The sequence below is a fragment of the Ranitomeya variabilis genome, chromosome 1 (genome assembly GCF_051348905.1).
Source record: "Ranitomeya variabilis isolate aRanVar5 chromosome 1, aRanVar5.hap1, whole genome shotgun sequence".
Taxonomy (NCBI): Eukaryota; Metazoa; Chordata; class Amphibia; order Anura; family Dendrobatidae; genus Ranitomeya; species Ranitomeya variabilis.
The window spans coordinates 1,053,150,380-1,053,176,444 of record NC_135232.1 but is presented as its reverse complement, the minus strand read 5'-3'; the positions used below and the strand labels follow the sequence as shown (position 1 = coordinate 1,053,176,444).

The 26,065-nt window shown below is 42.9% G+C and overlaps 1 protein-coding gene across 1 annotated transcript in view; it reads left to right on the top strand.

Moving 5' to 3' along the window:
* The window catches only part of NIPAL1 (NIPA like domain containing 1), a 36,452-nt gene extending 18,827 nt beyond the window's left edge, over nucleotides 1-17,625 (top strand). The window contains exons 2-6 of the mRNA XM_077279810.1: nucleotides 5,796-6,068; nucleotides 7,225-7,281; nucleotides 8,907-8,997; nucleotides 11,937-12,097; nucleotides 14,108-17,625. Coding sequence (XP_077135925.1) covers nucleotides 5,796-6,068; nucleotides 7,225-7,281; nucleotides 8,907-8,997; nucleotides 11,937-12,097; nucleotides 14,108-14,724 — 1,199 coding nt within the window. The 3' untranslated portion in view covers nucleotides 14,725-17,625. The remainder of the gene's footprint in view (nucleotides 1-5,795; nucleotides 6,069-7,224; nucleotides 7,282-8,906; nucleotides 8,998-11,936; nucleotides 12,098-14,107) is intronic.
* Nucleotides 17,626-26,065: the final 8,440 nt, after the last annotated feature.

Below are 26,065 nucleotides of genomic sequence, written 5' to 3'. Positions count from 1 at the left end.
TAACTGGTAGATTTAATTGCTCACCCACATGTACAGCAATGTGTTTGCATTTTCCTCATTTGCATTGTGTGCAAACAGATTTCTCTCCAAGAGTTGCTTATGAGGATGACTAGGCTTCCTATTGTTAGCTCACATTTTTCAGGCTTTTGTCTGTACTCTGCTAATTATGGTATATAGAGATATTGATACTTTATGCTAATTTACTTTTTGCTACCACTTGTAATAATAAATCAGCGAAGGACTTGAAACATGCTATGCCATGCCGGAGGTTGAAGTATTCACACACACCGGTCACTGAATTCTGGTTTTGCTTCTGATATAATGTCTATAGGGCCACGTTCACACGTTCAATATGTCACATCAGTATTTGTAAGCCAAATCCATGAGTGGGTGATAAATACAGAAGTGGTGACGTGTTTCTATTATACTTTTCCTCTGTTTGTTCCACTCCTGGTGTTGGCTTACAAATACTGAGGTAAAAAACTGACCAAATACTGATAGTGTGAACGTGGCCTAAGAGATATACTATATACAAACTAGTCTCTTATTGGCCTATTTAGCTACTGTATGTGTGCGTGGAATATCATTGTTATTGGAAGCACTTGTGTTTACAAGGGTAATGTCCTGCAGATAACAGTTACCGGTATTTTAATGTCAGCATGAACGATTCAGTCACCCCCAACAAATGAACATTCTTGACGTTATTGGCTTATCTAAAGGAACTTTATGACCCAGCATGCCATTAAAATAACATATTGTTATGTCAAGATTTACAAAACTGAACGCAAGGCTCATAATTAAAATTTTGATCAGAATGTATAAGCCCACTGCCGTGTCAGTTAGACCCTGACCTGTTAGGCGTAGGGTTGTGCGGCATCCACTGCCTCCATGATACTACCCCAGCAGGACCATGTGTGGTCCATGTATTTTTCTCCAGTTATGGTAAATTATCTCCCTATGAGAGTTTCATTGAAGCAGGGACAAAGTTTGCAAACCACTGTGCTATTATTTAAAACAGTATAAAAAGTGCAGTATTTATCATGTGTAACCACCATAGATAGTTGTTATTTAAAAAAAAAGCTATCTATCTCGCTTAGTTTGGCAGAGAATGGATGTGTTCTTAGTTGGGTAAGTGAAGTATGTAAGTAAGTGGAGTAGATTGCCAGATGTCTCTTGTGGTAGGTTATCTATCAGTGGGAACAAAGAGTCCAGCCTTTCATTGGGGGAGAGTAGGGAGGTCCCAATAAACATTATGGTCAGCCATCCCTCCATTATTTGCTGACATCATTCTGAGAGTACAAGAGTTTATTCAGATTTATCTATACAAGTGTCCTCTTCAGAGAGGAAGAGGACAAAAACCCAAATAACACCTATTGGGATGAGAAATCCTAACAGTCAATATCGACCCTTTAAAGGGCCTTGTCACATGCTTTAGGGTAAAAGGCTAAACATTTGCAGAGATGTGTTTCAGAATGTTTGCCCCTCATCAGTGCAAAGTGGAGAACTTGTTGGGCTGGGTGAGAGGTCTCTGACAGGGACCTAAGGGGGAAGATAATGTTTGTTCTTCTGGAGAGAGCAGCTCATGAGGCAAAAATGTATGTAATTTTTATCATAAGCCATATGTGTAGAACTGTGTCATATGGCAGCACATAGCGTGATTGATTATATTGAATTGTAAGGACACTGTGTGTCCCCTTCCAGGTTCGATGAACGCCGCTCTGCCTTTTTGTAAGATCCGTAAAGGGTGACTATCGTAAATTCTCCATGATAGTTGGTAGAGTTGGTGGGAATCGATTTGTAGAATTCGGTTCAGAAGCCAGGCATGTCAATAATATCTATGGAAACTCTAAGAGCTTTCTCCTACCATCTCCAACATCCTTGACTCCTCTTTTGGAAATCTGGCCTGGGGCGATGTCATTATTGTGGTGTGAAGCTCAAGTGAGGCCAGCTAACCTAAGTAGAGCTGCGGATGCCACGAAGTAGGATACAGTTCTCTGGGCTCTTGTCAAGAGGCCAAAGATTATTGGCGTGGATTCTGGACTGAGTCCCGTGAATCCCGTGATTTGTATAAACTCTAATAGTTAGACCATTCAGAATGATCACCTTACCTGAGCATGAATGCCAAAGGGAGGAAACTACAACCAATGGTTATTCTCTAGGTGTAAATTTTCTGAATTAAGATTTTGCCTTCAGCATAGCTCACACAATTTTGTGAAGCCAAGAGTAAGAGTTGTTGCAAAAAAAGAGCAGTGGTATCTTTTCATGAACCTTTGGACTCCTGTACAGAGGTGTGCCTTGGCTCTGTGCGATCTCTGAATGGTACATTACATATGCAGAAAAATGCATCATTTGTGACACGGTTCTTGATGACTTGAACTGCACTATTGGCAGATGGTGAACATTTCCATAAACCATCAATGTAAAATCATTAGAAAGTGGTAATCTTGTAGTGGGGAGTGCGGAAGGTTGTGACATCTTCACAGTACTGCTTTTTGCCTGATCATGTCACTTGTTGCTGGTGTCAGACTTGTTCTTGTTGTTAGCAATTAGCAGCAATTTACAAGCGATTTAGCAAAGTGTTACTTGTTTTGACATGGCAGTTCTGACATGGTGAGGTAGAACTTCGATGTCAGTCAGCTTTCAAGTATTTCATTTTATTTTTTGTGATAGATAATTTGCTCTTGGGCCGGTTACAGTATATCACTTGTTGGAGGTATGGTCAGTTTCATAGAAAAAGGATTAAATCAGGATTGTATTGTATTGCCTAAGTATTGGGATACCTGCACCTTACATCTAGGGCTTGTGGTTTTCACGTTTAGCCCTCGTAATGATGTTATTCTATGGGGCTGTGAACATGTCCAATTTTCCCTCTCACCGAGCGGTCCAAGGAAAAAGTCGGTGACCTGTTTGATCCGAGTGTCAGATCTAAATCAGCAATGCAAGTCTATGGGTCCGTGGAAAACATCTGACCACACTCGGATGACACCCTAGTGCGGACTAATGTTCATGGACTGGCATAATGGAGAAGGTGAAGAAACTTTTTTTCTTTTCTCTCCACCTCCAAGAAAACTGATGCCACTCTGATCTAGCTCTAATCAGAGTCTGATCAGCATAATTGGACCGTTTTAATCAGATACAGAGAAAACAGTAGTGTGCACCTACCCTGGTATGGAGTTGGATCCCCCTTTGTATCTATAACATCTTTCAGTCTTTTGAGAAGACTTTCCATTCTTTGAAAGGTCAGTGGGAATTTTTGCCCATTCATCCAGAAGAGCATTTGAGAGGTCAGAAACTGATGTTTGATTAGAGACAGTAATGCTTTTCCACAACAATCTAACTCAACCTTGTTTTCATGAACCTTGCTTTGTGCCATGAGGAACAGTCATGCCGTAACAGAAAAGTGGCTTTCCCAAACTGTTCCCACAAAGTTGGAAGCAAACAATTGTCCAAAATGTCTTGCTATGCTGAAGCCTTAACAAGTAATGGTCGTTTAAAATTTTATTTCACAAATCAATAGTGAACATCAAAATAAAAAAAATGTGTATTCTGTGAAGACAGATTGTTGCATTACTGTTACATTACTGAGATAGAAGATGGCCGTTGCTGCTAATAAGATTCTATGAAGAATGGAGGGGGAGCTCTGCCTTCAACTTAGCTCCTCCCACCTACATAGAATATTATGAGCAGCAACTGCCATCTCTGTAACAAAAAAAGTATCTTCACCAAATTCAGATTTTTTTTGTGAGAATTTTGAAAATGAAAAATCAGTCTTGGCAAAGAAGGAATCAGATTTCTCTGATAAGATATGCTACTGAGTTTTTTATTTTCACGTGTTACGTGATGACTAGTGATGAGTGAATATACTCGTTACTCAAGATTTCTCGAGCACGCTCGGGTGTCCTCCGAGTATTTTTTAGTGCTCAGAGATTTAGTTTTTCTTGCCGCAGCTGAATGATTTACATCTGTTAGCCAGCATAAGTACATGTGGGGGTTGCCTGGTTGCTACTGAATTCCCACATGTACTTATGCTGGCTAACCGATGTAAATCCTTCAGCTGCGGCAAGAAAAACTAAATCTCCGAGCACTAAAAAATACTCGGAGGACCCCCGAGCATTATTGGGAAATCTCAAGTAACGAGTGTCTTCGCTCATCACTAGTGATGACAGTTACTCTTTAAGATTTCCTTTCATAGGATCTAAGTGCCTATGCCAACTCCTGAGAACCAACCCCTTTACAGTTGGCACAGTGCATTCAAGCAGGTAGCGTTCTCCTCGCCAAACCAAGGCACTTGCATCAGAGAGCCAGATAGAGAAATACAATCACATGTCCACTAATCTGGTGGCAATGTGATATGTAAAAAAATTATCCAATGCTTGATATTATGCTTGGTGATGTAAAGCTTGCATGCAGCCACTCGGCCATGACAACCAAGGTCCCGATGCACAGTTTCTGTACTGTTGTTATTGCCAAGGGAGTTTTACGGTTTGCAGTTATTGAGTCAGCATAGTGTTAGTGACTTTTATGCCCTGTGCTACTCAGCATTCAATGGCACCACTCTTTAACTCCGCTTTGTCACTGAGTTGCTTCCACTTTTTGCTAAAACCACTCACAATTTGTTGTGGCATTTTTAGGAGAGAAATAGAACTGACTTGATACAACGGTGGTGTCCTCCTACAGGACCACACTCGAAATCAATGAGCTCTTTAGAATGACCCTTTCTATCACAGATGTTAGTAAAGCAAGATTGTAAGGTAAGATGTTGGATTATATACCTGTGGCAATGGACTGAAAGAAAAACCCGAATTCAGTGATTAATAGGTCTGTCCAACAGATTCTGTTGGTTATTTCCTTCTGACTGGTAGCTGATGTCATGGATGCAGAATGCCAACACAATTAGACTATTTAAAGTCTTTATCATTGGGAAGGGGATGAGACATAAGGACAGTTTGATCTTCTGTAGCATGGTGTGAGCTAAAAACAAGGTTTTAACACCAAGGACAGAAGGGCTTGGTCTTTTTTTTACTGCTCTGTGGCATTTATTTATAATCTTGGGCCAATTCCTCAGCTTCTTGTTCTTTATCAATGCAGTTCCCCTGAAGGGTAAAGCAAAGAGTATGGGACCATCTAGGGATAGCTCCAATTGCCACATATCAACCACCCGATCTACTTCTTTGATATGGACACCATCGATGAAACCTAATTATGTTGGTGGTGTAGCATTGAAGAGTTCTTCTCACCAATTATCCACAGAAAACATCATAAATGTATGATCATTGGTGGTTCGTCCACTAAGATGCACACTGATTGCAAGAACAGGAAGGGGTGATCATGCCTATCCACCACTTCACTCTTGTCTATGGTATTGATGGAAGGCTAACTCCTAAAGTTCCATGAATGTGCACTACTGCTCCATTTATACAAGGGACCTTGGCACCATTGTTCCTGGGATCAGTTGGACTCCAGTGATCACTCATCATTGCATCATTACATAGTACAGTTGAAAAAATACTCATGTCCATCAAGTTGAACCGAGGGATGGGAGAGGTTAAAGGGAAGAGGTATAGGTAGAACCATAATGCATCAACCCATCTGTCCATAAAGAGCAAATTGTCTCTCCACATCACGAGTGTCGATCAACATTCAAAAGAAGAGTAAATATTTTTAGTGGGAAAATTTCTTTGAGGTCCAGTCTCTGTTACACTGCCATTTACCTTTTGTAATCGCACCAGTTCCTATTTTAAACATGTAATGCTTGATATACTGTAAGTATTGATAGATTGTGCTTCCCATTGCAGGGGCCGTGTTACCTCTGATGTGTCATCACAGTGGTTCCCAGGCATGGTGTCAGATCATGAACTCCTCACAGAGCCCATCGTCCTTCATCGTCCTGCAGAACATCAGCCAGTCCACCAATGAGTCTAACCTGAGCATTGCCACTTTTAGAAACAAATACAACCTTTATATTGGATTAATACTGGCGATTAGCTCTAGTTTATTTATTGGGTCAAGCTTTATCATGAAGAAGAAAGGTCTTTTACGATTGGCTGACAAAGGAGTCACCAGAGCAGGTAAGGAGAATAATACGGGTTTGCTCATGATAAGATAGGCTCAGACATTAGGTGTATCAGGAACATATACAGTATGTCTTAACCAGTATGAGAAGAAGCGGCTCAGTGATGTCACTTTCATTAAATCGCATGATTATTTGACACGCCGGCCTAATCTATAATATTTTTTAAAGGCACAATAACCAGAAATTAAACCACGTTCATAGAATTGGGTGAAAGGTCTATTTTGTTGAATTTTATAGGTTACTATGCTAACTACAGTATATATTTCTACTTTTAAAAAAAACAAACAAGAAATTAATACATATTCTTTACTTCAAATCTGTTTTTTTTCTGATAGTAATTTTTCTTCTATTGTCTATACACAATAACGGGGGGCAGCTATTTGGCCTGAACTTGCATTAAAGGGAATCTGTCAACAGGTTTTTGCTGTGTAATCTGAGAGGAGCATGATGTAGGGACAGATACCCTGATTCCATTGATGTGTCATTTACTGTGCTTGGTGCAATTGGTGCTCTGAATGGTGAGCCCTGTATAACCCCGCCCACACCCCTGATTGGCAGCTCCCTGTGTACACTGTACATTGTCAGCAAGCTGCCAATCAGTGGTGGGGCGGGGTTATACAGATTAGCTGGACTGCCTGGCATGGGACACCTAGTCTTGCAGTGATAATCTCCTGCTGGTAAAAGACTGATTGTATTGAAACTAAACTAAGTTGCTGAACAAATGACACATCGGTGGAATCAGGCTTTCTGCTCCAACATTATGCTGTTCTCAGATTAAATACAAAAAGTCTGTGGACAGATTCCTTTTAACAGCATTGAATGGTATGCTTCTCAGCAGACACATGGATCATAGCAAACAATGGTCTTCTATCATTCATTGATTTCAATGGGACAGTTTACAGATGTCATTGTGCAGGGAGGAGGAAGAAGTGAGCTGTGACATCACTTCTTTTAACTGCTTCAGTGTTTGGAAACCTGGGAGCATGAATCCGCTGCCAGATTCCCGCTAAATTACACTTTGTTGTAGCCATGACTCTTTGTGCTATTATCTATCTTGTTAACATTGACAACATCTCACGGGAGGCAATTCACGGGATGGATTATTAAAAAACTGTTCCTTTGTGATATTAAAAAAAAATGTTGTTTTACAGGACAGGGTGGATTCTCGTACCTTAAGGAGTGGCTCTGGTGGGCTGGACTGCTGTCAAGTAAGTCTGATTATGTTCTGTACCTTCAGGTAATAGGGACGTATGCACGGTGCCAGCAGAACGGGGCACACCCTGCACTGTGTACATTGCGGTCACATCGGTTCAATCACTAGGGTGGTGATAGCCTACGTGTGTTCTTAGGCAAAATGCAGGACAAAACACACTCCATGGAAAGAACTTCCAGAACCCAATATCCAGAGAGGAGAGCGGCTTCTCTGGAGGACCCAGCATCACAGCACACTACATCAGCTTCATACATTTGTTAGTGGGTGCTACCGAGTACTGCTGTGTATCTACCAAACAAATAGCCTGTAAAAGCCAAATGGTGCCAAATTCTGAACGAAACCCAAACCTAAAGTGTTGTGAAAAAGTGTTTGCCCCCTTCCTTATTTCCTGTTCTTTTGCATGTATGTCACACTTCAATGCTTCAGATCACTAAACAAATGTAAATATTACAAAAGATAACACAAGTAATCACAAAATGCAGTTTTTAAATGAAAGTCTTTATTATTAAGGGAAAAAAGAAATTCAAACCTACAGGGCTCTGCATGAAAAAGTGATTCCCCGAAACCTAATAACCTTATAAAAACTCTTTTCAGTCTTTTTTTTTTGGTTTCTCCCAAAGAAACGACAACATCTCCTGTTGGGGGGGAGAGGATGGTTTGTGCTTGGCTTTTCCAAACTTATGAAAAGCAAATTTGTTTATCATCATGGACTTTATTTCCCTGTGGTCATATGATTTCCAGTCCCTACTATATTTTATTTATAATTGTATGTGGAAAAATCTCCAAGACATTCACCATTGAATTGATTCCCAAAACTAAGAAAGCAAGTAATTACGATTGGAAGTCCACGTAGATCCTATAATTACCTTGTTGGTACAATGGTCCAGCTACAGTAGTTCAGCCTGTTAATAATAAAGTTTGCTGTGTTCTTCAAAAGGACCGGAGACCAAAACCACAGAAAGATGTCCACACATAATGTGCAAAAATGCAGCCAGACCAGCCGGCTGTTATCTTTATGAAGGAGCTCTCAGAAAGGATCCTAGAAATGTCTATAAACCTTTTTATAATACCCCTTCTCCCTCCCCCACCCATGTAAAAAGAAATTGGCAAACATGACAAAAGCATAAAAGAAGGCTGACGGTGAAAATTTCGACCCAAAGAGCAAAGATCCATGTTTCAAATACTATTTAGCCCCCGTTAGGAACATTGCATCCGTACCCTTCACAGTCTATTAGGCTATCTGGATGCCCGGAAGCTTGAAACTCCATGTGCCAACCTCCAGCTGTAACTATGTATTATTATTTTTGTTTTTTTGCACCAGCAATGGAGAGTAGCAGAGATGGTGATGTGAGCAACTTGCAGTAAAATACTCAAAAATAATCTTCTTCCATTCCCAGGTGCCCTTCCATAATTGGTAAGGTCAGGCCATTTGACCCCACCAATTACAAGTGGTCATCTCCCCCTATGACAATGAACACGCCCCTCCTCGGAACATCCCTGACAATAAGACCCCAATGCAGTTTGGTGTTAATTATTTACACTTAATGATTTAATTGATGAGGAAATAGGGTTTCCCTTTTTTTTTTCTTACCTTCTTCTATTTGTTTTTTTCGCTTACAGTGGGAGCTGGAGAAGCCGCCAACTTTGCTGCATACGCATTTGCACCTGCAACCCTGGTGACGCCACTTGGCGCCTTGAGCGTCCTCATTTGGTAACAATAACTTCCAATAGTGTTATTAAATTGTATTATATGGCATTAACTGTTTATTCTTTACTACCCCGGACTACAGGGTAGCATCGGGCTGTATTCATTTGGTGTAAATATTCATAGGCAAATCCACCATAGGCTTTCTAATTATTTGTACGGCAGAAATCTACTCTCAGAGGCCAGTGTGTTCTCCAAAGGATTAGCTTCATTGTAATTTCATGAGGTTAATTTGTGGCTATACTCAGTAAAATCTGCAGCAAGACTCACGTTACTGTCATGGATTTATCATTCTGTATCTTATGTATCCATTATTCCCTATTTTTAGAGATGAGTGAATCAATTTACTGGACCTTGGTCCATCGTCCACTTCAGTAGTCTGTGGCCACGGGAACATGAGCCCTGCGGACCGCCTCCTACCTGCTAAAACCAACTGTACTTTTTCACATTTGTAGATCTGGCATGATATCATCATTGCCATAAGACACACTCATGAGGTATCAGGAGGTTCTTAGGGCTACTGTCCAGCGGCCACAGCCTACCGATGTGGCCACCGGATCGGGGCCCTACAAATTAATTATCTCAGTTTCATCTATTTTCCAATTCTTTATTGTGTTCCGATATTTTCCTGAGCATGTGAATGAGATATAAAATACCACATACATTGCAGGAGGAATATTATCAGATCAGCACAAAGGAGCAGAATCCTGTCCTTTATCCTGACAAAATCCTGAAAGTGTGAACATGGCCTAATAGTTATGTGACTTTTATGCAATTTGAGGTGCACATCCTAAGTCTTTATGAGCAGATAAATGTAAGCCGTACAGTGGGTATGGAAAGTATTCAGACCCCTATAAATTTTTCACTCTTTGTATCATTTATCTTTGTAGCCATTTGGTAAATTCAAAAAAGTTCATTTTTTTCTCATTAATGTACACTATGCACCCCATCTTGACTGGAAAAAAAACAGAAATGTAGAAGTTTTTGCAAATTTATTAAAAAAGAAAAACTGAAATATCACATTGTCAAAAGTATTCAGACCCTTTGCTCAGGCACTCATATTTAAGTCACATACTGTCCATTTCCTTGTGATCCTCCTTGAGATGGCGCTACTCCTTCATTGGAGTCCAGCTGTGTTTAATTAAACTGATAGGACTTGATTTGGAAAGGCACACACCTGTCTATATGAGACCTCACAGCTCACAGTGCATGTCAGACCAAATGAGAATCATGAAGTTAAAGGAACTGGCCAAGGAGCTCAGAGACAGAGTTGTGGCAAGGCACAGATCTGGCCAAGGTTACAATAGAATTTCTGCAGTACTCAGGGTTCCTAATAGCACAGTGGCCTCCATAATCCTTAAATGGAAGAAGTTTGGGACAACCAGAAGTCTTCATAGACCTGGCCGTCCAGCCAAACTGAGCAATCATGGGAGAAGAGCTTTGGTGAGAGAGGTAAAGAAGAACCCCAAGATCACTGTGGCTGAGCTCCAGAGATGCATTAGGGAGATGGGAGAAAGTTCCACAAAGTCAACTATCACTGCAGACCTCCACCAGTCGGGCCTTTATGGCAGAGTGGCCTGACGGAAGCTTCTCCTCCCTGCAAGACATATGAAAGCCAGCATAGAGTTTGCTAAAAAACATATGAATGACTCCCAGACTATGAGAAATAAGATTCTCTGGTCTGATGAGATGAAGATAGACCTTTTTGGTGATAATTCTAAGCGGTATGTGTGGAGAAAACCAGGCTACTCATCACTTGCCCAATACAATCCCAACAGTGAAACATGGTGGTGGCAGTATCATGCTATGGGGGTGTTTTTCAGCTGCAGGGACAGGATGACTCGTTGCCACTGAAGGAAACATCAATGCGGCCAAGTACAGAGATATCCTGGATGAAAACCTCTTCCAGAGTGCTCTGGACCTCAGACTTGGCCAAAGGTTCACCTTCCAACAAGACAATGACCCTAAGTACACAGCTAAAATAACAAAGGAGTGGCTTCAGAACAACTCTATGACCATTCTTGACTGGCCCAGCCAGGACCCTGACCTAAACCTAATTGAGCATCTCTGGAGAGACCTGAAAATGTCCACCAACGTTCACCATCCAACCTGACATAACTGGAGAGGATCTGCAAGGAAGAATGGCGGAGGATCCCCAAATCCAGGTGTGAAAAACTTGTTGCATCATTCCCAAAAAGACTCATGGCTGTACTAGCTCAAAAGGTGCTTCCTCTCTATACTGAGCAAAGGGTCTGAATACTTATGACCATGTGATATTTCAGTTTTCCTTTTTAAAATTGTTTTTTTTTTTTCAGTCAAGATGGGGTGCAGAGTGCACATTAATGAGGGAAAATTAACTTTTTTGAATATGGCTGCAATGATACAAAGAGTGAAAAATTGAAATGGGTCTGAATACTTTCTGTACCCACTGTATATAGAGGAGTTGTTCAGAATGGGACAAAATTGGGGCAAAAGCTAGAATTGGTGTAAAAAACAGACAAACCGTTATTTAGTGGTTACAGCCACTGCTGTTCCAGTGCCACCCTTCCGCTGCAAGTCTTAGTTTACAGGGCTGCAGTGCTTATGTCATGTCTGCTGCCAATCACAAACCTCAGCGGTCACGTGCCACCTACCACAGAATCACCACTGAGGCCAGAAATTGGCACAATATATAAGTAAATAAGGCTTATTTTGCTATTTTAAAGCATTACTAGCCTTTGCCACAATTTAATCCGGTCTTGGAGAACCCCTCTAAGTTCAACATTCACAACTATAGAAAAAGTCAGTCGGGCTAATGTTTTATTCAACTAAAATATTAATTATATAAAACACACACATTTTCCAAATCAAAGCCTTCCTATTAGTGCACCGATGCAAGTATGTTGCTGAAGCCATGCCCTGGTGGAACCATGATGTAGTAAAGCATGTCTCCTTTATTTCCTTAGTGCCATGTTATCATCATATTTCCTGAATGAGAAGCTGAATATCCATGGAAAGCTGGGCTGTCTGTTGTGTATCTTGGGCTCCACCATGATGGTGATACATGCTCCTCATGAAGAAGAGGTCACATCTCTTCATGATATGGAGATCAAACTAAGAGATCCAGGTTGGTCTTTATACATGATAGAAACCTACAGTATATATGTTCATATTCCTAACACACACACACACATATATCTATATATATATGTATGATACCTTTGATAATATGTTACATTTAAATGATTGTTGTACGACATGTTCTAGATTCCGATCATTTAGTCTGAACACATATGTATAGTCATTTAAAACATTACTGCTATGTGTTAACTCTTATTGTATGTGGCTTAAAGGAGCTGTCCACTACTCAGACAACCCCTTCTCAATCTGTATGTTTACCCCCAAGTAAAATAATAACACTTACAGTATACTTAAGGTACCGTTACACTAAACGATTTACCAACGATCACGACCAGCGATACGACCTGGCCGTGATCGTTGGTAAATCGTTGTGTGGTCGCTGGGGAGCTGTCACACAGACCGCTCTCCAGCGACCAACGATGCCGAAGTCCCCGGGTAACCAGGGTAAACATTGGGTTACTAAGCGCAGGGCCGCGCTTAGTAACCCGATGTTTACCCTGGTTACCATTGTAAATGTAAAAAAAAAAAAACAGTACATACTTACATTCCGGTGTCTGCCACGTCCCTCGCCGTCAGCTTCCCGCACTGACTGTGTCAGTGCCGGCCGTAAAGCAGAGCACAGCGGTGACATCACCGCTGTGCTCTGCTTTTACTTTATGGCTGGCACTCACAGTCAGTGCGGGAAGCAGACGGCGAGGGACGTGGCAGACACCGGAATGTAAGTATGTAGTGTTTTTTTTTTTTACATTTACAATGGTAACCAGGGTAAACATCGGGTTACTAAGCGCGGCCCTGCGCTTAGTAACCCGATATTTACCCTGGTTACAAGCAAACACATCGCTGGATCGGTGTCACACACACCGATCCAGCGATGACAGCGGGAGATCCAGCGACGAAAGAAAGTTTCCAACGATCTGCTACGACGTACGATTCTCAGCGGGGTCCCTGATCGCTGCTGCGTGTCAGACACTGCGATATCGTATGGATATCGCTGGAACGTCACGGATCGTACCGTCGTAGCGACCAAAGTGCCACTGTGAGACGGTACCCTTACTGACGGTGCCAGCGCTGTTCCCGGGGTGTCCGCACTAGCTCTCCCAGGCTATCATGTGACATTATGTCACACCATCCCTGCAACCAATCAGATCTGGCTTCACTATCCTCTCCTACCGATGTAATTGACATTCGGAGAAAGTGAGAAGATAACTACACCTGTTCTTTCACTTCCTCTGGATGTCTTGATTTGTCCAAAGGAGGGAAGTGTGAAGCCAGCGCTAATTGGCCGCAGGGATCATGTGACATAATGTCATGCAAGCCCTGGGAAAGCCAGTGCCGAAACTACTGAACGGTGCCAGCACTGGAGATGATTATAGGCGTTATTATTTTACTGGAAGGAAACATAGGGATTCATGAGGGGATGTCTAAGTAGTGGACAACCCCATTAAATTCTATGGATTCCTTCACCAAGGCAAAAATGATTTTTACATATGTTAGTGATTACAAGTTTCAGTCGGCAATCTTCATCCCTTCATTCATTTTAAGACTCCCTCATATGCAGTTTGCAGCCTGATCAAGTTTTAGTATTAGAGATAGCAGCAGGGAGAGAGGTACACACATATTTCCACAAGATGGAAGGAGAGAAAGTTTCTAAAGGAGGGCAGAAAAAAAAGGCTACAGATAAAGAGCACATCTAATGAAGAGGAAATCAGTGCAGGATAGAAGCTGTGCGGATATTTTAGCTACTAGAAACCCAAGCACCCTGGGTACACACAGATTTTACATTCAGCCTATATTACCGAGAGAAACAAACCCACAAGAGAAAAAAAAAATGAAGCTTGGATCAGGCTTTTCCATGTTCCTTATATATGCCATATACTTATATAGAGTCTAATATCATACAGTTCATCCTATCGTTATTGATAATGATAATATAGGGGTAATATGTTTAGCATTTATATTTAATACTTATTTATATTTTTACATTTGGTTCCCACAGGGTTTATTACATTTGCAGTGGCGTCAGTTGTGACATCTCTTATCCTTATCTTTGCTGTTGCTCCAAAGAAAGGCCCAACCAACATTCTTGTGTACATCGCCATTTGTTCCATCATTGGTGCATTCTCCGTATCCTGTGTTAAGGGTTTGGGCATCGCCATTCAGGAGTTTATCGAAAGAAAACCGGTTTATAAAGACCCCCTATTCTTCATCCTGTTGGCCACTTTAGTTATATCCATCAGCACACAAATCAATTATCTCAACAAAGCCTTGGATGTGTTCAATACGTCCATAGTGACCCCAATATACTATGTATTCTTTACCACGATGGTGGTCACCTGCTCTGTGATCCTTTTTAAGGAGTGGAACAGTATGGATGTCAGTGACATGATTGGCACCCTAAGTGGATTTTTCACTATTATTGCTGGGATTTTTCTTTTGCACGCTTTTAAGAACACCAACATCACCTGGAGCCAAATAACCTCTAGTGTTCGAAAAGAGAAACAAATGCTCTACGAAGGACAAGAAGACCAACACAGCTTACTGGGGAGCCCTGACCACTCTGGCTTGGCATTTGAAGATGATAGTATCAATCTGAGCAGAACTAACCAACATTAAGTCCTACAAAGTCTGTACTGTTTCTCCATTACTACTTCATAAATGACCATACTGAGCCTCTGTTCAATGGACGTAATGTAGATATACATATATATATTTTTATATTTTTATGGTGAAGTATTCATATACATTATGGATGGATTTTACAACACAAAGGTCCTTATATGAAAAATCAAAGTGGCCTTTTTGGATATTGCGCCTTTGCCACATGTACATAGAAAGCTCTCTGGATATATTAAAAGGTATAAGGGCGTATGAAACTAATAGATGGTTTCCCTCGATGAGAATGCCCTTCCTCAAGCAAGACCCCTACAGATCGTCATTATGGAAGTCACAATCAGAAATGTGCTTGTCCAGATCGGATGACCTCTGTAAATGAACATAAACCGTCTGAATGAAGAATATTGAGACAAAACGCTAAACAGATCATTGATTCCTCATCATTCCTTATCTAGATGGATGGAAACATTTTTATAGCCGGAGCAGTGGTACAATCATGTCATCCCGCTGCACGTGCTGTTGGACAATGCAGGTGATTGCATTGATTTTTTTTTTATGCTAACAGGTCATGTACTCTGGACCCGAGGCTGAATCATTAACGGGCGAAGTGACTGTACAAAGGCCAGATTTATACAATATTCCATGTATTACACACACAATGAAAACGTGTTAACATTTTTAAAAAGGATAAGTACCTATACATAGGTATTGCACTTTAATAACACAGCTAACGAAATATGTTGTGATTTACATTTTCTGAATGAGTTGCACATATTTTTAATTTTTTTTGTATTTTTTTTTTTATAAAATATTTGGTTGGATCTTATATTCCTTTTAGCATTCTTCTTATAAGAGGATGACCAGGTGTGTGACCAATGAGTTGTTGTACTGTTCCTAACTGATTGCTTGCAAATAATATGCTCTGTTGGTAGAGATGGGAGAATGAATACGATGTGGCGCCAACACGCCATTGATGACATCAGGTAAGCTGTGATTCGCAGGACTTCCGGTCACAGATTACTGAGTTTGCTGTTGGAGTCAATCACCGCTTACCGGTTGTCATCTATGGCTCCCCTTTCGATTATAGAAGCAGATTCACAGCACTCTTGAGCGAAGAATTGGATGCCCAAGAAGGGTTCCATCCACCCCATGCACAGAAGGAAATTATAAGATAATAACAGAACTTTATTAGGCAATCCAAATATCCAGTCAATGATGTTTCAGCCCTAAATCACGGGCCTTCATGTCAGATAGAAAAACCGAGCTGTGGGATGGCAAACGGCCTCAACTGGTGCTGTGCGTATTTTGGAGTGCCAAGTATCTTACAATTTCTTCTTTCGATTAGCCGGGCTGGTACCACATCTCATGTGCATCATGTGATGATGCCATCTCACCAGCCTGACTAATCAAAGGAAGAACCAGGATGACAGCAGGCAAGTGTCAATTCACAATGGTCATAGATTACCTACTAGACCTGGGATCTGCGACCCGTTGGTCATTATTCGACTGGCATTTCTCAGGTACTGGCTATATATGACTGACCAACCTTTCAGCTAATGGTTATATAGATAAAAAACCTCAATGATCTGGGAAAAAAACAGTCTTCGGCGACATTTACGGTGCATTGCAGTTTGTTTGTCGTATGTGCCACAGTCAAGTTTTCAGAGGCATCCATTAAAAAATCCTCTACCACATACTGTATGTTTTTTAATTATTGAGGATGATAAGGATGACGTACGCCATTGTATCCTTAAGGAGTGGCATGTCATAGGCATTAGTCAGAGTTGTGGAGTTTTCCCAATACATACTGCATTACTCGTGTGTATACAGACTTATCTCAAGTCTATCACCATTCTTTGCTCTGTAGAAATCTATGACATAATATTGCACTTAGCTCAGAAGAGTAAATGCTAATCACTCATGACTGAAATTTGTTAGTTTACCTGTAAGGAAGTATGCACAAGGAGATCTCCGAAGAGTCTTTTGGAGCTGGTCTGCTCCAAAATGATTCTGAAAAATCACTCAATACACCCTTAACAAACGTTTCCTGTTTATTTCTAATGTCAGACAATAAGCTGCTCATATGTTCAGTCTTCTGAACGTTTTTCTTCAACTTCAGGTTTGAAAAACACGCAGCAGGAGAAAACAAGGTGCATGTAACTTCTTTGAGGCATCTCCTGATGGACTTGGTTACAAAGAATGCTTCAGGGAAAAAACTCCAAAAAGGTTTCAGCAAACTGAAAAAACAACTCCAAAAACCCCTCAAAAGCTATGTGTGAGTCTTACTGCTGAGATTTCGGAGCAGAAGCAGAGCGGAAACTCAAAGTTTTTGAGGAGTTTTGAGATATGGAGAGATTCTGCTCAGTTTCTGCATATGTTCAATCTTTTGAGCATTTTGTCAGCCAGCTTTTGGAGCAGATCGCCCATGGCCTTGCACACACCCTTAGGCCTTAATCATACCATTGAGCTGGTGCTTTGGTGGACGCCACACAACCATATAGTACATGCTATCTAATTAATCTGAATGGGTGCTATGCAGTGCAGAGGAAGTGAGCCACCACTACATGTGTAACAAAACACATCGCACATTTCACCTTACAGTATATTATCACATTTGCCTAAAATTTTTGTTTTTTTGTGAACACTGTTGCAGAAAACTCATTCATGTAGGATGCCCACTTCAATTAAATTTAGGTATGGAATTCACCCTGCTCTTTATGGTCTCATAAGACCTCTGTTGTTTTTTTGGGGGGAGTGAGGAATGATGTGCAGGGGTTGCAGCAGGTTGAGTACAAGAAAAAATGAACTACTTTTCATCAGTGTGCTGGATCCAGTTTTCTTCTATTTTTGGTTTGTGAGTCCATGTTTACCATCATTGTGGCATCTGTTCATCTCATATGCAAAAAATAAAAATTCAAGGCTTCTATTACCTAGTAAAGGTTACCTGTCATATAAAAAACCGCTATTACCCTGCAGATATGGGGTTAGTCTTCAGGTTAATAGAGTTCTGAACCTGCCTGGCACGTGCACTTAGTGCCCCACTGCCGGGACAAAATTAACTTTATTCCAACTGGCAGTGCTCAGGCTTCTGTCACTGTTCTGTGTATAGAGATCGGTGGCTGTAACTGCGCCTCCGACAATGACTGATAGATAGCAGCTTAGCATTAACTCCAATTGTCAGTCACTGTTGGGAGTATAGTTACTGCCACCACTCTCTCTACGCAGAATGGTGACTGAACGCGCGTCGGCGCTGCCGCCGTGTCTGAAGCCCGAATGCTGCTGGGAGGAATAACATTCATTTCCTCCCGGCAATGGGCCTCTAATTTCGTGCACCAGACACATTTAGAACGCTATTAGTCTTGCATGCTTGGTTTGCATTCATCACAGTCTGTGGACAGCACCACAGACTGCAATGAATATATATATTTTTTATGTCTGTTAGTCTGAGAAGTTGGACCTCATGTGAGAACAGGAATATAAACTCTGGTCTTGGCCGTAGATGGCAGGATGAGTGCAAGATTAATAATGCATTCACTTACAATTTGGCCATTGTGAGATGTGGTGGCACTGCTTACAACTGCTTAGTATTTCTACAGAAGAGGAATGTTTAATGTAGGATGTGCTGGTATTTTGTTGATTTCCCAAAAATACACTAAAGGTAATGCCCTTTCTTGACTGAGTAACATGAATGACGGCTTTCTTTTCTGGGACTCACGTTGTATGGCAAATACATCCAACACTTTATTGCCATCACTAGCTGAGGTGTAATAGAAATACCTAAACTTGACCATATAATAGATAGACCCTCCACAAGGAAAACAGGGGACCTACAAGAACAAGGAGTATAACGACCAATGTAAAATAGAAATCTTTATTGATATCCTTGTTCTTTTACGTTTTCTGAGGTCACAGAGTTTTTTAATTCACTCAGATCATAATATTAGACAATTATTATTCTCGGGTTTCCATTGAACTGCTCCAATGGTCACCTATGAGTTCCAATATGTGGGCAATCATCTCTCCAAGTTAGACACATGGCTGTTATCTCAAGGGACGCACACAAGGCGTATAGGAGAGGCACACACTTTTTAGCTGATGTTAGGCCTTACATTCTGTATTGTTTTTCCTCCATATTGTTACTTGTGCCAAGACCTGCTTCCTTTAGATGACCGGTGGGGGTTCCTTACCTTGGACCCTGTTAGTCTTACAGGGACAATCATTATTAAATATTTTATATGACAATTATGTATTTGTTTTATAATCATATTATCACCCAAGAGATGTAAATTACCGTAATATGTGATTGTATTGCAAGCAGTACCTGAGCCACCAAATGGGGCTGCCTTCTGGTGTTGGTTCATAGAAACCTATCCTAGGGCAGGGGGTAGGAAGCTGGATGGCCCCTTCCTCCATTCCACTCATAAGGGAAGGGAAATGTTTGACTCTGTCTTGTTAAATAATGTTTTGTCCTTAGGGCTCGGGTGGAGGGTCAAACAAGAACTGAGCCCCCTTCTATTCTTCTTGTTGATTAAAAGCAAAGAAAAGAATTACAATACTGAAAGTGAATTGCAAAAGGAAAACAAGATTGAATCCCTAATTACTCAGATAAAGGTTAATATGTAAGCTCTGACCATTCTACTCTGGGATGGTCTCTTCACAGTTATCAAGGCGGTGTCTGTATTCATGAAGGTAAATAGTTGATGATTAATGATATTGCTCATTATGTCTATGTTATGCTGAGAGACATTGATAACACAGGGAATTGTAGACCAAAGCGAATAAAGTCGTGTGGCTACTGGATAAATATCTACCTCTTTATAGTGAATGGCAGGTAACCCGCCAGGAGATTCATGCTGCCCGAACATGCAACAGTAGGCATCAGAACCCGGCTGCAACATTGCGGTCGTGTTGTGTATTACTCCAAAATGCTGCAACATTTCAAAGAAAGCCAAATGTGAAAAGTAGCCAGGGACTATGGGTCTCAGATGACTAGTCGGAGGCATGCCCCCATTGGCTTTTCCAAGCCTGCTTCGCTATATCAACTCAGGTTGGAACCTCCGCATCGCAGCAAGACCCACAGTCTCATTTCATTTTCTTTTGTGGTGCTGACGTTCCAACCTTAATTAGTCTGGACCACGAGTCCCTTCCTCAAGCACCCAATTCTTTCAAAAGGACAGTGTGCCTTGTCTTTCTCCTTCGCTACACTGACAGATGTCTCCTTATACAGACACCCATAGGGAGAGACCCGATAGTCTAGGGGAACTAGAGAAGTCACCTGCCTCAGTCTAGTCTTTAGAGAGAGCTTTTCAATATATCTTTACTCTGAAATGCCACAGTAAAATATACATGGCTGCAGTAACGCAGCCAGTGTTTGATTATTGCATGGTCATCATGAATCAGCCGGCAGGTTCCCTTTAAGAGTTAAATGTTATGGACATCTTTGTATCTTTTTATTTTAATTGCATTGCATGTAATAGGTAATAATTTAATTAAAAAAGGTTCCTTTGTTTTGCTTCTGCAGCATCCATATCATGCAATACAAGCTGCTCAATGCTGTTCAATGTTAATCAAGACAGTGAAACTCCCTGTCTGATCAGTCTTCATTCCTTCATTCCCTCATGTCTTCTCCTGAATGTACATCTAAGCCGAGATCTGATAATAGATTCAATTGTAATGTCTTTTATATTTGCATTCAGGAGAAGCAGGAGAGGCTAGAGACTGAGACAAGAGGAAGCTTAGATGTCGGGATTGACACTGGCTGAGCAGCTTAGAATGTTTTATACTATGTGCAATACATTAAAATGTCCATAGACTTTAATGCTTCTTGTTTGGATAAGCCTTAAGCCGACTTGTATATAGTGTAAGTTTTATTATCAGAAATTCATTCTATTACTGAATATGATTGTGTATATTGTATACGTCATGTATATAAGTTGTGTTTTTACCAATTTCATTTAATTGTCATGATGTAATTTTACTTTTAGGATTTTGCCCTAAGTTTCTGAGCCTGGAACTTTACACATTATGAATATTATTACTGAACTGACTAGCCAAATGAATGTATTAGTCACGTACACTACCGAGAGTGTATTTGTGAATTCAGGGAGTGTTATACAGCACACAATTTTGTTTTATGTACTGTTATATAAAAGACCATAAATGCACAAAATGTTTGGTTTGTCTTTATTTCTGGTAAATGAAGCATCTGTGGCTAGCTCCTTTACTGTATATGCCCCCAGTCTCGCTGACTTGTCTCTTAGACCCACAGATCTCAAGACTTAGCTGACACTTCCCATTCCCAGAGCCCCGTAGGGACCCTCCCAAAGTGGCTGGACCAAAGTTCCCTTCCCCAACTTGCCTGTTAGGAGTACACAGGGCCACCACTCGAGCTCTCCTTCTTAGTTATTTTCCTTCCCTGTTTCTGTTATCCTCTTCCACACACACACTCACTGCAGTGAAGATCACCTGGACAAGAGGGGTGTCCTTTCTTCTTTCCTTGTCTGAACCTACTAACTGGACTTCCTTTTCCTGTCATTAACCCACAATCCCTAATCCTACCCGCCGTCCTGGGTTGGTCTTTACAGTTAACCTTGTCTACACTACTAACAGAAAACTGCAGCCACAGAATGATAACTCTTAAACACAATAAAGTAAAATACATTTAACCACCAGGAGGTATCAGAGGAGTGCAATGCCATCCTCACCACCCATACATTGTCAAAACCATTAAGGAAAAGAGGAACAAACAAACCAACTTTGACACAAATTAAGCCAGATATGCCACTTGAAGCAAGGATAACCCCGCTGCTACTTGACTACTTTGGACTCATCATACGAAGAGAGCAATCACTGGAGAAGAACATCATGGTCAGAAGAATAGAAGGAACAAGGCACAGAGGAAGACCAACAACCTGATGGCTTAATACGTCAAGATGATGGTCAAGACGTGCACAAGATCAATCTTCCTACAGATCGCTCACACATCAAGTCATCATGGCTCGAGATCAAGACGAAGGCTGTTAAAAAATATATACAGTGGGAAAATAAGTATTTGATACGCTGCTTATTCTGCAAGTTTTCCCATCTACAAAGAATGGAGAGGTCTGTAATTTTTATCGTAGGTACACTTTAACTGTGAGAAGCAGATTCTAAAAATAAAAACCAGGAAATCACATTGTATGATTTTTACATAAATTATTTTGTATTTTATTGTATGAAATAAGCATTTGATCACCTACCAACCAGCAAGAATTCTGACTCACAGACCTGATAGTTTTTCTTTAAGAAGCTCTCCTCCTCTGCACTCATTACCTGTATTAATTGCACCTGTTTGAACTCATCTGTATAAAAGACACCTGTCCACACAATCAATCACACTCCAACCTCTCCACCATGGCCAAGACCAAAGAGCTGTCTAAGGACACCATGGATAAAATTGTAGACCTGCACAAGGCTTGGATGGGCTACAGCAAATAGGCAAGCAGCTTGGTGAGAATGCAACAATTGTTGGCACAATTATTAGAAAATGGAAGAAGCACAAGATGACTCAATCTTCCTCGGTCATGCAAGATCTCCCCTCTTGGGGTAAGAATGATTCTAAGAAAGGTCAGGAATCAGCCAAGAGCTACATCGGAGGACCTGGTCAATGACCTGAAGAGAGCTGGGACCAGAGTCTCAAACATTACTGTTAGTAACCCACTACACCTTCATGGATTTAATATCCTGCAGTGCACGCAAGGTCCTTCTGTTCCACACCAGCACATGTCCAGGCCTGTTTGAAGGCATGGGAGAAGGTCATGTGGTTAGATGAGACAAAAATAGAACTTTTTGGTATCAACTCCACTCACCATATTTGGATGAAGAAGAAGGATGAGTACAACCCAAAGAATACTGTCCCAACCGTGAAGCATGGTGGGGAAAACATCTTACTTTACGGGTGCTTTTCAGCAAAGGGGACAGGATGACTGCACTGTATTGAAGGGAGGATGGGCGGGGTCAAGTATTCCAAGATTTTGGAAAACAACCTCCTTCCCTCAGTGAGAGCAATGAAGATGGGTCATGGTTGGGTCTTCTAACATGACAATGGTCTGAAACACAGCCAGGGCAACTAAGGAATGGCTCCATAAGAAGCATCTCAAAGTCCTGGAATGGCCTAGCCAGTCTCCAGACCTGAACCCAATAGAAAATCTTTGGAGAGAGCTGAAACTCAATGTTGCCCAGCGACAGCCCCTCTGTATGGAGGAGTGGGCCAAAATCCCTGCTGCAGTGTGTGCAAACTTAGTCAAGAACTACAGGAAATGTCTAACCTCTGTAATTGCAAACAAAGGTTTAAGTACCAAATAATAAGTTCTGTTTTTCTATTGTATGAAATACTTATTTCATGCAATAAAATCCAAATTAATTATGTAAAAATCACACAATGTGAATTTCTGGATATTATTTTTAGATTCTGTCTTTCACAGTTGTAGTGTACCTACGATAAAAATTACAGACCTTTCCATTCTTTGTAGGTGGGAAAACTTACAAAATCGGCAGTGTATCAAATACCTGTTTTCCACACTGTATATGTTTGGTAAATTAAATCTGAATGATCCAAATGGGAATTGTAAAAATCCATTTGTATGCAGCAGAAACAACCATATTCAGATCTCCATTTAATTTTTGCAACATATCTGTGGTCATACCATAACATTTCAATAATTTGGAAAGGACCTTTGCTTTCATAGGTTCACTGGCAGTTCAAGGTACGACACGTCCTCCATGGTGCAGTCCCATTATGGAAGATGCTGTCAACTAAAGTTTACTGTAAAATGACTGGTTCTATTAAGAATAGTCGATCAATTTACAATCACTTTCTTACAATTTGACAGGCACTGCAAGGGCCACACTGGTGACTCTATGTAGCAGACAGCCATCTATAACAAAGATATTAGACAGGACCAACTGAATTAATCTTAAATCTCAGATGCCCCCTAGTGGCACATATTGTATACACAAACAATAATAATCCTGTGCTGTATATGAGGGGTTCTGTGCTGTATATGGGGCTCCTGTGCTGTATATGGGGGTCCTGTGCTGTATTGTATATAGGGGTGCTGTATGTTGGGGGTGCTGTGCTGTATATGGGGGGTGCTGTGCTGTATATGGGGGTGCTGTGCTGTATATGAGGGTGCTGTGCGGTATACAGGGGTGCTGTATTGTATATGGGGTGCAGTATATGGGGATGTTGTGCTGTATATGGGGGTGCTGTGCTGCATATGGGGGGTACTGTGCTGCATTGTATATAGGGGTGCTATGCTGCATATAGGGGTGCCGTGCTGTATTGTACATGGGGTGCTGTATAGTATATAGAGGGCTATTGGGGATGCATTATAGTATTTGGAGGGCTAGCATGGTGCATTATAATATATGGAGGACTCTGTGGTTGCCTTATAATATATGGAGGAATATGGGGTGTGCATTGTAATATACGGAGGACTATGGGAGTGCATTATAACATATGGAGAATTATAGGGTGCATTTTCTATGGGGATGCATTATACTATATTGAGGGCTATGGGGGTGCATTATGATATATGGAGCCAATTATACTACACTAGATGGCAGCCCGATTCTAAAGAATCGGGAGTCTAGAATCCATATATACTTTATTTATTCAAATGTAAGAATAATTTGGTGGGCGGGGACCCTCGGCTTCCGATTTGGTTGGCGGGGCCCCACGGCCTCCGATTTGGTGGGTGGGGTCCCTCTGCCTCCGCTTTGGTGGGCGGGGCCGCTCGGCCTTCGATTTGGTGGGCGGGGCTCCTCGGCCTCCGATTTGGTTGGTGGGGCCCCTCGGCCTCCGATTTGGTAGGCGGGGCCCCTTATCCTCCGATTTGGTGGGCGGGGCCCCTCGGCCTCCGATTTGGTGGGCGGGGACCCTCGGCCTCCGATTTGGTGGGCGGGGACCCTCGGCCTCCGATTTGGTGGGCGGGGACCCTCGGCCTCCGATTTGGTGGGCGGGGACCCTCGGCCTCCGATTTGGTGGGCGGGGACCCTCGGCCTCCGATTTGGTGGGCGGGGACCCTCGGCCTCCGATTTGGTGGGCTGGGACCCTCGGCCTCCGATTTGGTGGGCGGGGACCCTCGGCCTCCGATTTGGTGGGCGGGGACCCTCGGCCTCCGATTTGGTGGGCGGGGCCCCTCGGCCTCCGATGTGGTGGGCGGGGCCCCTCGGCCTCCGATGTGGTGGGCGGGGCCCCTCGGCCTACGCTTTGGTGGGCGGGGCCAGGCCCCTCGGCCTCCGCTTTGGTGGGCGGGGCCGCTCGGCCTTCGATTTGGTGGGCGGGGCTCCTCGGCCTCCGATTTGGTTGGCGAAGCCCCTCGGCCTCCGATTTGGTTGGCGGGGCCCCTCAGCCTCCGATTTGGTGGGCGGGGACCCTCGGCCTCCGATTTGGTGGGCGGGGACCCTCGGCCTCCGATTTGGTGGGCGGGGACCCTCGGCCTCCGATTTGGTGGGCGGGGACCCTCGGCCTCCGATTTGGTGGGCGGGGACCCTCGGCCTCCGATTTGGTGGGCGGGGCCCCTCGGCCTCCGATTTGGTGGGCGGGGCCCCTCGGCCTCCGATTTGGTTGGCGGGGCCCCTAGGCCTCCGATTTGGTGTGTGCTCTGCCTGGGGCCACTGTGCTCTGCCTGGGGCCCCATATGCTGCCTGGGGCCCCTGTGCTCTGCCTGGGGCCCCATATGCTGCCTGGGGCCCCTGTGCTCTGCCTGGGGCCCCATATGCTGCCTGGGGCCCCTGTGCTCTGCCTGGGGCCCCATGTTCTGCCTGGGGCCCCTGTGCTCTGCCTGGGGCCACTGTGCTCTGCCTGGGGCCCCATGTTCTGCCTGGGGCCACTGTGCTCTGCCTGGGGCCCCATATGCTGCCTGGGGCCCCTGTGCTCTGCCTGGGGCCACTGCGCTCTGCCTGGGGCCCCATAGGCTGCCTGGGGCCCCTGTGCTCTGCCTGGGACCACTGTGCGCTGCCTGGGGCCCCATAGGCTGCCTGGGGCCCCTGTGCTCTGCCTGGGGCCACTGTGCTCTGCCTGGGGCCCCATATGCTGCCTGGGGCCCCTGTGCTCTGCCTGGGGCCACTGTGCTCTGCCTGGGGCCACTGTGCTCTGCCTGGGGCCCCTGTGCTCTGCCTTGGGCCCCATATGCTGCCTGGGGCCACTGTGCTCTGCCTGGGTGTAGGACACTGGTGACGTCACTTATTTCCGGACATTAGCTCCGGACATTAGCTCCGGACATTATCTCCGGACATTAGCTCCGGACAAAGCCACGGAAGTTGGCACAAATTGCAGGAAGTAGTATTCTAGGCAATT